At 40.4% G+C, this 11,983-nt stretch overlaps 1 protein-coding gene across 3 annotated transcripts; it reads right to left on the minus strand.

The window, feature by feature from the left end:
• Positions 1-2,550: 2,550 nt before the first annotated feature.
• On the minus strand, positions 2,551-11,068 carry hnrnpub (heterogeneous nuclear ribonucleoprotein Ub). 3 transcript variants are annotated; one of them, XM_027153587.2, is made up of 14 exons: positions 10,448-11,068; positions 9,139-9,253; positions 7,913-7,986; positions 7,662-7,801; positions 7,470-7,569; positions 6,914-7,026; positions 6,547-6,810; positions 6,329-6,448; positions 6,081-6,209; positions 5,807-5,975; positions 4,637-4,900; positions 3,613-3,887; positions 3,394-3,504; positions 2,551-3,214 (listed from the first exon to the last, which is right to left on the minus strand). In XM_027153587.2, the coding sequence occupies exons 1-14, from the start codon at positions 10,917-10,919 to the stop codon at positions 3,164-3,166; spliced, it is 2,397 nt and encodes a 798-aa protein (XP_027009388.1). In that variant the 5' UTR covers positions 10,920-11,068; the 3' UTR covers positions 2,551-3,163. The 3 variants fall into 3 exon arrangements, with proteins under 3 accessions (XP_027009388.1, XP_027009387.1, XP_027009386.1); XM_027153586.2 differs by having other exon boundaries at positions 3,394-3,501; positions 10,421-11,067; XM_027153585.2 differs by having other exon boundaries at positions 10,421-11,066.
• Between the last annotated feature and the right edge of the window lie 915 nt (positions 11,069-11,983).

Consider the following 11,983-nt stretch of genomic DNA (forward strand, 5'->3'; position numbering starts at 1 on the left):
CATTCACTTCAAGCTCATTTTGTTGGGTTGTGCATGCTGAGATGATTTTCTGTTCAGTGCAGTTATAAAGAGTGACTATTTGAGTTCATATAGACTTTCTGCCAGCTCAGACTAATCTGGTTATCTTCCTCTGACCGCTCTAATCTACAAGGTGTATTTGTCTGCAGACTCTCCTTTTTGCACACTCTAGAGACTCTTGGTTGAAAAATTCCAATTGATCAGCAGTTTCTGAAATACTCAAACCAGCCCATATGCTACCAACAATCTACCACAGTTAAAGCCACAAATATCAGGGCTCGTACTCAAAGATACTAAAAATGATCCGAGAGCTCCAAACTTAGCTTAAAAAAGTTCATGTGTGTTTTAGGACCAATCTCAGTGCCTCTTATCTTACAGAGGAGGCAGGGATTAACTCTTATTAGGTATAACACATTCTTTGGATGTCTGTGATTGGTTGTCCAATATCTTAAAAAAAAAAAAACAAAAAAAAAAAAACAGGAGCGCTATTAAAATCTGCTCTATTATAAACCTTTAATCTATCTCGAGGTTATATTGTGTCGGGATTACGTTCATGCCCAATTATAATAGAGATGTTCTAACACCTGTATGTTACAGATGTAATAAATATAAATGTAAACATCTCAGACGGTGCAGAAATTTCAGACACAAATTACATCATTTCTGGCCGTATTTCGGCTCAACGATGTCACACGACAACAGATATACGTGTCATTTCTGTGCCGTGTCGGAGATGTTAATCTGTATCATCTTATTAATTCACAATCATTATTAAATATTGTATATACACAATACATTTCTTCCTCTTCACCTTTCAGTCATTTTTTCCTCTGATAAACGCTTAAGCCTCTTAAATGTACTTCTCACTATCTTAAGGTTAAAATGCTTTACAAATAACTTATCTTCACTGGGATCTTCTCTTTAATTAGAAAGAAAACGTCTAAGAATCTCCTTAGAATTGCATCACTAGGAGCATCTCCCAAAAAAAGCATGTTATCATGGGAAAGTAGTGTCATGTTCACAGCTTATGTACAAATCAGGGATTAAAGTCACAACAAATTGAAAACACTGACCTTACGTTCAGAAGAAAATCCAGAGGCTTGATCGAACGGGGTTGAACTACTGAAGCAGAAGATTGTGAAGTACAGATCAGTCTGCTGCTAGTGTTTAGATAGTGCCGGACAGCTCCATATGACCATTTTGCTTTTCAAGCATTTAAAAACAAAGCATAATTTCTGAGAAAGATTTAAAAGAAAGCATACACAAAAGACCCCAGTATTAAATGAACCCCCCCAGCAGAGTGTTGATGTAACACAGACAACTCTGAAAAATCCACCAGTGATGAATTAACCCACAGAGTAGTGAAGTAAGGCAATACAGCACCAATGGAAACAGTTTTATACGTTTATTAGTCTTAAACGCCATGGACACCTTTTGCAATATCAAACTAGAACAGGTTAAACGTGTAAGATAAATAGCACAATACAAAACTTTAAGTAAATCAAAGGACACTTTTAATGCATCAAGCCACAATGCCTTTAACCCAGTCATGTAACTCCAGCGTGTAATAAACATTTCTTATAATAATCTCACAGATTCCCAGCTCTCAAGATCCTAAGTAGATTAATACAGTATTTATATTTTCTATAGAGAAGACTTAATTTAAAGAAGAAAGATGTCAGTGTGAAATAGCAGTCAGTATGCTCCAGGGTAAAACAAACTTAAAAGGTGGTTTCTCATTCAAAGTTTTCTCATTACAGTTAATAAAATAGCTGCCAAGATACCGGTGGTCATTTCCCACCACATAGCTAGAACTGCACCACATCAGACACGCATCCAAAAACAAAAACAGGGCTTCTATGTAACAACTTGGCACCCACTGATGATTATTTGAAGGGTTTTTTTTTTTGGTTTACGATGAATTTCTGAAACCAGCCGCAAAAGGAGTCATTCATTCAGAGGTTACACGCTGGTCAATTCTGCACACGAGATAAAAAATAATAATAATAATAATAATAATAATAATAAAAAACAAATCCGTCAACTGCAGGATGTCTAAGCTGAAACATTTACCTTCTCGTTTTCCCTGCGCACACAAACAAAAACTGTGTCAACAAACCTGAATCTATATGGACATTGAAAAGATCATTTTCTCCGTGTATCTCCGATGCAATGACCTACTTTCTATAAAAGCATGTAATACTTTGCTAGACCATTAATAAGAGAATAATGATCCTTTCACGATTAGAAGCATGTCGGCCTATGTGTCATATCATAGAAGTTGCGTTTTGTGTAACATGGTTTACAAACAGTAAGTGATAAATTATGATTTCCAATACATTGCCTCTGTACAAGCTCTCAGTTTGGACCAGACATAAAGTTCAAGAATAAGCTCAGAAAATGTACTTAAACCTTTAATATTCTAAGTCTGGAAGGTCCGATGAGAAGCAGAATCCGATAACTCAAAGGCTAGCTGAATTGATGTAGCTTGTAGTAGTTAATAAACAAGAAAAATAATAACGATCCAAGTTGTACAAAAGCAAACAACCCATTTATTGTAAACCTATGGAGATTAACTAGTACATATTGGACTGGAACACAAAAAATGACAGAAAAAAAGTAACGAAATAAAAGTAAAAGAATGATTTCCTTGTGAGCAGTGAACAGGTTTTTCTGCTAAGTCACTACAACTGCCTTTAATAGCCTCTAAAATGTTACCATACAGATCAGTAAGATCCTCGAATGCCATGATCCTTACACGAAAACATACTTGCAAAATAATAATTTACATTTAGTAAAAATGACAATAAAATCCACAACTCTGAAATTCAAAAGCATCCCATGCAGAACAAACAGAACAATGTGGTTCTTGATATAACCATATATCAAATAGTTAGGGCTAAAATAAGGACAGGGGGGATTTTTTTTTTTTTCCTTTTTGTTTTTACAAAAACGGGTATGGAAAAGGGAACCCCTCACGTCTACGGGGGGACCTGATATCGGGATGTGGAATGCATGTCCACGTGTAAATTATCTTAAAACACGTTTTATTTTCTTTAAAAGACAGTAAAAGTAGATCGTTGGGGCTCTGTGGTCACAAGAGGGAGTCCTCCACATGCCACCAGTCTTTAATACAAAAGCCCACTTAATAATATCCTGGGTGGTACTGTTGACTCCATGGCTTCTGGTTCCAGAACTAAGGGGTTAAAGAAAAGGCTCTCGGTTACTCAATCATAAAGCGGCACTGTACGTACATCAGTGTGTGCTTAGCATAAAGTATAGAAAGTTATTCTGGCAGTTCAATCTAAATTTAATAGGAAACAATTAATCACACGAGGGTTTTATTTTCCTGATGACAAGTATGCTCACACTTACCCCCTGCTGCCAGCTCTGGTTGAAGGCTTGGGCTTTATTCATGCCAAAGTTCCCATTCCTGTTGCCATAGCCACCACGATTCTGCTGGTTTCCACCACGTCCACGGAACTTCTACAAACAATTTCCGAGTCTTACTCTTGTGCATAAGTAATGACGCACACTGATAGAGTGATTAACGAATGATATAAAAGAAGGAATCTACAAGTCGGTCAGACTTACCTGGTTGAAATTGCCCCTGTTGGGTCCACCGCTGTGTCCACCTCCGCGGTTCATATTGCCTCTGTGCATTGGCTTTCCACGATTCATGGCTCCACCTCTGTTTGCAATGTTGCCCATGCCACCTCTGCCAGGAGCTCCTCTAGGTACCATGTTTCTGTTGGGGGGTCCTCCGCCGCCTCGTCCAAAGTTGCCACGGCTGGGGAAGCCACCTCTGTAGGCAGGAGGTGGCAGAGCGCCTCGGGGTGGCCGACCGAAGCCTCCACGGGGACCGGGCACTAACAGAAAAGAGTTAAATTAAAAACATGGCTGCAGTCTGTAAGTGCAAGTAGACGGTACTGGCTGCAGAACCTCCTGAAAGTCCTGACAGAAGACCACAACCTGGACTTAGGTCACGTTGCTCAGGTGGTCCAACTTCATCCCCTTGGCTTTTGCTCTGCACTGATGGTCATTAATGTCCTTATAATCCTAACTAGAATCCTAACATGCATCGTTTTTAAATTTAGGCAGTTTACCTCACCATGTTTGAGTGAGAACGAAGAAATGCAGGTTAATAATAAAACTCTGAAGTACAAGGCAATTTGTTGCCATAGATTGAGTTTGCAGCATTATACAATCCTAAACACTGCTTGTTTTACTGCAGGTCTCTTTTCTTTTATCTGCCTTGTGTTCATATACCACAGACTGGAAGATTTCCCAAATATGGCAAGGATACACATAGAAGTGTGGTTACTTCCTACATCAACAGGCTGCTGGTAAGTAAATTAACTTGCATGTGCAGGATATTCAAGAGACTCATAATAAGGACAAGTTGGACAACCAAGCATCTGTGTTGCTTGGTTTTCCCACATTTGTTTCTACTTTAGGGTTTAAATTTATCCCACATAGATACACGTATTTTCAGCTTGAACTTGGTTGTAGCCTTCAGTCTGAATTTATCTGGAAATGTCTTCATTTTAAGTTTATAACATAGCTTCACAGTATTGCAAACCAAAAAAAAAAAAGTAGTACAACATGATGTCCTTACTTCCTCTAAAGTTGCCACGGTTCTGGAAATTTCCTCTGCCCCCTCGTGGACCCGGGCCACCCCCCCTGTTGAACTGGCCTTTGCCCCCACGGTTGCGAGGACCACCTTTCTTGGGTGTGCCTTGGTTAGGTTTCTTCTCTGGTGGAAGGGCACTTTTGCTCTCCTCCTTGTATTGGTCCAAGAGTTTAACAGCCTCCTCCTTCTGCAGCTCCACGTAGGTGACCTCTGTGAAGCAGTCACCCACTTCTGGCAGCGTGTATATGCCTGAACAGGGAGGCAAAAATCAGTCATTTTGGCTAGGGCCAAGACCGCGTTTGAAGAACACCACAAATCTAGATGGTTCAAAGCAATGAAAAGGTGATTTAAGTGCCAAAGTGACATGCTATTTTACTGCACCTTCTTATAAACAAAACACCAGTGTAAAAACATCCATTGCTAGTTAAAAAGCTCACCACATCTTATGGCAGATGGTTGAAGCCAGACAGATCACTTGCACTCAACAGTATTACTCCAACTAAACAGGAGTTCATCAAAGTGATAACCTTTTTGTATTATAAAAAAGGTATACAGTGATCCCTCGTTTATCACGGTTAATGGGGACCGGAACCCCTCGTGATTGGCCCCAAGTTTGACCTTTTCACTGATGGTCATCATCTTCCTCTTGGGCTCACTAGAGGAATCTTTCGCAGGAGCACGGTGCTTAGGAGGCATTATAAGGGCTTAACGAAAAGTTGTGTGAACACGATACGCGAGACACAGTTGACAGCGTGAACGTGAGTGGTGATACACAGAGAGATTCTCCCTTTTCTGGTATCCTGGGAAACCGTTTTTATTTTTCGATGAATAATTTTTGGAAAAAATAAATAAATAAATAAATAAATAAATAAAATCAGCGATACACTGAGGCCGCGAAACTTGAACCGCGAAGTGGCGAGGGATCACTAATATAAATGAATCACACTGATCTCATCTTGCTAATCTGTACCTTATGCATTTATTTCTTTCCATTGAATCTATTATTATTATTACGACTTTTTAAAAAGGCTCAGGGTGATCAGTTTTCTTAATTGTGCCTTTAATCGGTTAGAATAGCTATTTCAACAAACACTTCAACTGCAGTAGTAGAGTACTCACTGTATTTAAAGCACTTACAGATAAATGAGAGCTTACCCTTCATCTTTAGTACAGCATGCTCGGGGACATCTTTACCGTCGGTTTCGGCTTTCTTCTGAGTGCGCTCCTTGTAGGCCTCGTCTGTAGGCATGACTACAACAGCTTTGCGCTGGAAGCCAGCAAATAGACACATCTTCCGTCTCTGGGCGGCAGCAGAAACGTTGGTCTTCAGGGAGAAAAGCACGGAGAGGTTAAGCAAACTGTTTACACCAAAAAACCCCACAAACATCCCTCCTCCATCCGTACAGACACCGACTGAACAAGCACTCACCTGATCCAAAATGTAGTTCCTCTTCTTACGAGCAGCAATCTCAATGAACTTGCCAAGAAAGAGAGGTGCACTCTGGGAGATGGCAGTGAGTTTCGCTGTGTCTTTGTTCTGACGCTTCAAACTGTTAATCTGTAGATTATAGTGAGAGATGCTCAGTTACATGCTTTACTGACGATAAAATTAAGAAAGATTTATTTGGAAAAAAATAAAAGCTACAATGGTGCACATGGACAGATGAGAATGCTCACCATCATCTTTTCCACAATGGTATTAGTTCCCAGTACTGTGTATTTTCCAGGGTTCTCTTCAACATGCTTCATCACCCATGTGGTCTTCCCTGAGCCAGGAAGTCCAACCATGACGATGACCTAGACGATCAAATTTAAAAGATATTTACATGTACATGAAGAGGGTAAATTAAGTCCTATTTTTTTTTTCCCTGGACATGCAGGTCTACTGAAATTACCTCACAGTCTTTCTTGGTCTCAGGCCCTTTGGGTCCACGCACCCGTTCATCCACGGGAATTTGCTGGAGAAAAGTGAAGCCCTCTAGCTCAGGAAAATACGGCGTCTCCTTCTGCCCAAAGTTGAATTCCACTGCACAGTTGTGGCAGAGGACATGGGGGAAAAGTGCACGTCCATCCAGAGCCTCTTTATTGACTCTGAAGGCCACCCCGAGATCCTTCCCATTCTTGGAGAAGGAGATTTCAACCTCGTCGGCGTCAAAATTCTGTACGTGGTTAGATTAAACAAACAAATACGTTAAAAAGGAGAGGACAGTACATAATCTGCTGAAATAAATCGAGTGCCGAAATGCCGGGTGCAGATCTTACAATAAAGCAGCCAACGACATCGTTTTCATCCAAAGCTTCGCCGTAATCTTCAGTCACACAATTTGAAGTCTTCTTCCCCTTGACAGCAAAAGAATATGAATGCTCCTCCTCACCTAGTGAGAATAAAAGAGACATGTTTTACCAGTCAGATAAAATCACACATTAATTTGGAGTAATACTCTGTGGAAGGACAAACGTGCGCTTTCCATGGCACACAAACCTAAATACCGGCCATGGGACAACTAACAATAGATTTGGGAAATCTGCAGTAAATTCTAACCCGTGATTATGAAGCTGGATGATTTAAATGCCTTTCAGAAAAATGTAGCACCTTCTGCTGTAAGATAAAAAAAAAAAGCATAATACCCTGTGCAGCTGTACTCATTAGGTTTATTTATCTTAAGCAAATCAAAAGACTAAAATCTTTATGCTGGTGTTACAACTAGAGCGAACGTTGAAGCGGCTTTCGGCGAGCCCCCGTGCAAACGCTGTAGTGGCGAACTGTGGTCACGATGTGTCGCATGTCTGACTGCAGTTTTATGGCCAGTTCACTTACCAAGCAGCAAACTGCCATTAGCCAGGGACCAGCCAATCTGTACATCATGAACATCCATGTTCTTACTCTTCACATGCTTTACAGGAATCTTCTCAATAATCTGCGAGTTTCACAATTATAAAACAGTCAGAGGCATTAAATACTCTACAGAGATAAAAATGCATGCGGTGCATAAAGGGGTGCGATTCTCACCTTCATTTCAATGCAGGCTTTGCCTTTGTTCACGCCATAGGAAGCTCGGCCACCAGCCCAAAGGTAGGCAAAGCTCTCCATAGTGAGCGGAGTAGCACTGTAGCGGTCTCGTGACACTTTGAAGTGCAGGTCACAGTTGTCTACACAAACAAAGTGATACGAGAGTCACCGAAAGGCCCACGACTCTAACAAATCTCTGTTATCACAACCTGAGACATGTGCTAATCTTCAGACAGAGAAGGGTAACTCACATGGATCCAGACACACCAGAGTATCATCAAGCTCTTCATCCTCTTCCTCCAGAGGTGGAAGTGGTGATTTAGCCCTGAAACAGACGATGCAGAAACATTAGACCAAAAAGTCAAAGGGCTAATCAGCCCTCAGTGGTGTACACTGGCACAACAATCCAGATTAAAAAGGACTTCCACAGCAATAAGATTTAAAAAAACAAATAAATCAACCATTATTTCAAGGTACAAGATTGTTTGGTTTTCCATAAGTGATTTTAAGGACTAGCCATACAGCCTGGGTCATAATAAGGCTGATTTTGTTTAAGAAATTAATAATAATAATAATAATAAAAAAAAGATTTAACATGACTTTTTTTTTTTTAAATAAAGCCCTAGAGTACATTCATAGTGCCAAGCTGTGTCTCATGTAGGTCATTATGAGGCAAATACTTACACAGAACGTCTGAAACTAATCAATTTTAAGAAACAAAACCATCAAATGGGGAAAAAAGTGCTCAGGTCTAATGAGACTGTGATATCCAGACAAATGAAATCATACTCACCCATTTATCGAGCAAGAAATAAACATACTGCCTTACCTTCCTTACTCACACGCACTCAAAGTTAAAACAAAACTAATACCAAGAAATACAAACAAGAAACGCAATACAAATTTGACGTCCAGAGAAAAACAAAAAACACAACAACAAAAAAATGTCATAATCCTGGAAGAGAACATTAATTCAGAGAACAGCTAAATGTGCAATGCATGCAAGCCTCGAAAAATGAACGCTGGAACATTGCCACAACGACCCCATCCTGCTCGTTATTCTCCTGCATGTGGTTCATTACCAGAACACCTCGATCGCCACAAGGCATGCGTTCGGCTACATGACACGCCGAAATCTGGACATAACGCCCCTCGTCCCTTTGAGCCAAAGGGGTGCTTTCATAAACCATGTGCGTACAACAATGTCCTTGCCAAACAATATGAGGAACAATGATATGGTTTTAAAACTTAAATCCAAATAAATATACAAAATCTGACGTTTTCTCAGATATTTTACACAAAAGCACTGCAAGGTAAGGTGTGTGTCTTTAAAAAAAATAACCCTCAAATTCTATATATATTTTAATAAAGAGGGTATATTTTTTGTTATATTATAGGTAAGGCATTGGCTTTTAAAGCCAATATATGTTAAAAGTGGCACTTCGGGGATAATGAAGGCCATTACTCCCATCCTTACCGGCTGTATTTGCTTTCTTCAATAAATTCAAAGTAGCCCCTTCCATGTTCCTCTCGGCGTCTCTTAACACCCTTCTTATTCTTCTGATCAGCACTGATGTCTTTGTCCGCATCTCCTTTGAAAATAAAACAAACAGTGATGAAATGCTCAGGCGTGTTGGACCCTGGTTAAGGGTGGCCCACACATCCAGGAGCTCTCAGAGGCCTCCTTCCCCACACGCTTACTCAAGTATTCAGTTGACCACCTCTGGTGAGTTTAAATAAATAAATAAAAAGGGAGGGAAAAAATATGGATAGTGTATATTTCATGCTCTAGAGATATTAGAAGCCCATCATATTCTGGTGGAATGAACCAGATGAGAAGCTTAACATTACACGTTAAATATTATGAGCAATTGAGGAAGAATAATATTTGCTATACACACACACACACTTTAGTGCCTTGTTCCCCCCTCCCACACAAAATAAAGGGAGAATATACATGTGTGTAAATACACCTGGAAAGGTTTTAATCTCATGACCAGTTACTTACATGCTGATCATTTTCCAGCTCAAACTGAGTAGCAACGACGCGACACCTGACGACCTCGCAAATGGGAGCGGTTTAGCTTGTTAGCTAATTCGGTTAACGAGCACAAACATATCAAATATATATTATATATATATATACACAGACATATATAAAGAGCACTTATCTTTAGAGTCTTATATTTAACCTCAAGGCTACAATCCTGAACCAGAGCCGAGATACAGATCGTTAAAACCTCTAAGATGGCTTTGAATAACAAAATGATGCTAAACAAAAAAAGCAAACAAAAAACACATACAGAACGCTGACAAACAGCAGCACCGTCGTCTAATAATAATAAAATAAACTCTCTAGTGACCGAATAAATGATTATAAAAACCGTTAAATCATCCGTACAAAGAAAAATAAGTCAATAATTGTACTAAAAGGAACAATAGTGTGAGTCAGTCACTTCGCCCATTGTCCCAGGAGCACAGCTAACTGCTAGCTTAGCAAAACCTGACCGTATCCAAGTTAACCTTTCTGCTAGCTACTAGCGTGCTAACGGTAACCAAGTCAGACCTGCGCGATAAGTGCAAGAAGCTCACGTAATGAAATAACACGACACCGACCGACGCACTAACGTTAAACACGTCCGCCGAGAAGCCGCCTGTCTTCTGCGTAGCTAGAAACCGTTTAAGTGACCGGACGCTACAGCGCGTTAACGCTAGCGGTCGCGTGTTAGCAGCTTCCAGCCCATTTCACCGGCACTCACCCTCAGTCGGCTGCGTCTCTTGCTCACCATCTTCTTCGTCGATCTTGTCGGCGGCGTCGTCTTCCTCCTCCTCTTCATCGTCGTCGAACGCTTTGTCTATCTCGATCCCGGCGTCTCCATCTTCCTCCTGCTCCTCTTCGTCGGCCATTTCGTCGTCCTGTCCTATGTCCTCCTCGCAGTTGCCCTGTGCCACCTCCGGCTCGCCAGTGCCTCCATTTTCCTCCTCGGCCTCCATGTTCTCGCCTGCGGGCTCTTCGTCTTCCTCTAATTCTTCACCCATTAGTTCTTGTTCGAGCTCAGCGCTGTGGCCCTCGGCGCCATTTTCCTCCTCTTCATCTTCCGCATCAAGTGCTGCGTCTCCCGCTTGGGCCTCTTCCTCCAGCGCGGCCTGTAGCCGGTCCATGAGCTCGGCCTTCAAGCCCTTGTCTGAAAGCTGACGCTTTTTCAGCTCATCCTTAAGCTCGTTCACCTTCAGCTTCTTCACGTTAATTGTACTCATGTTTGCTTTAGATGTAGAAACGAATGTAGTGGTTCGAATGTAAAATGTTTCTCTTGCGCCTCAGAACAACAATGAAACGCCTGCTTCAGTGTCTACAGCGCCGAGCCGCGTTGATCCTCGACAGCGCCGACGGTCGTAAAATCCGCTCCCGCTTTGGCAGCGCTGGGCGGGGCCACACAAGTGACCACGCCCACCATTACGTATTACCCGAATGCACAGTTTACACATGCAAATACTGTAGAAACACCGATTCATTTGATTAATTTCTAAGTGAATTTTTACTTTTTTCTGAGATTTGAGAAAAATCTGATCTGAAATGATATTTGCTTTGCAATATATTTTGTGACATATATTTGAATTATATAATTTTCACAATGTCCTACAGTTAAATTCGCTGTTTCCTATTTTTTGCTGATTACATAAAAATAATTATAACAAAATAAAAGAAACTACACGCACCTTTTAAGTGGCTTTTATGGAAGAATTTCTAGGGGAAAAAAAGCACCTTCTGTCATTTCTATTTTGCCTCCGTGATTACAACAAGGGTTTTGTCAACAATTAATACGTATTTCACTCAAATGCAAATACATTTTTTGAAATGAGTTTTTCTGGATTTTTTTTTTTTTTTGCTGTTATTCTGTCTCTTACTGCTAAAATAAACCTACCCTTAATATTATAGACTGATCATTTATTTGTCAGTGTGCAAGCATACAAAATCAGCAGGGGAACAAATTATTTTTCCCCTCAATGTAGGAGAAGCTCTGACTCAACCATCACAATGTGTCTCTTGTCAAAGTCGCTCAGACACTTTTCCTCCTTCCAACACATCGACTTATATCATAACTGATAATATATCACACCCCTTGGTAGGGGACATTGTAATGGAATAATAAATGCTATTCGTGTCTCTTGGCAGTGGGTTTAATGTTATGTCAGTGCTTTCTTTCAAAGTATACACTTATTGGTCTTACTATAACTATCACACTTTTGACAATCATTTCCTGATAGCTTTTGCTACATAATATGCAAAATGCAATATAAAGTTTATTCATTTTTTCTCAAGT

The sequence above is a fragment of the Tachysurus fulvidraco genome, chromosome 16, assembly GCF_022655615.1.
Source record: "Tachysurus fulvidraco isolate hzauxx_2018 chromosome 16, HZAU_PFXX_2.0, whole genome shotgun sequence".
NCBI lineage: Eukaryota > Metazoa > Chordata > Actinopteri > Siluriformes > Bagridae > Tachysurus > Tachysurus fulvidraco.

What these genes read in the sequence shown, in the direction of transcription:
- hnrnpub (XM_027153585.2), bottom strand. Translation starts at nt 10,919, where the DNA reads ATGAGTACAATTAACGTGAAGAAGCTGAAGGTGAACGAGCTTAAGGAT. An exon ending in GAAGAAAGCAAATACAGCCG is followed by an intron (nt 7,987 to 9,138) that starts GTAAGGATGGGA and finishes CGTCTGTTTCAG; the next exon opens with GGCTAAATCACCACTTCCAC. An exon ending in CCATTGTGGAAAAGATGATG is followed by an intron (nt 6,210 to 6,328) that starts GTGAGCATTCTC and finishes TATAATCTACAG; the next exon opens with ATTAACAGTTTGAAGCGTCA.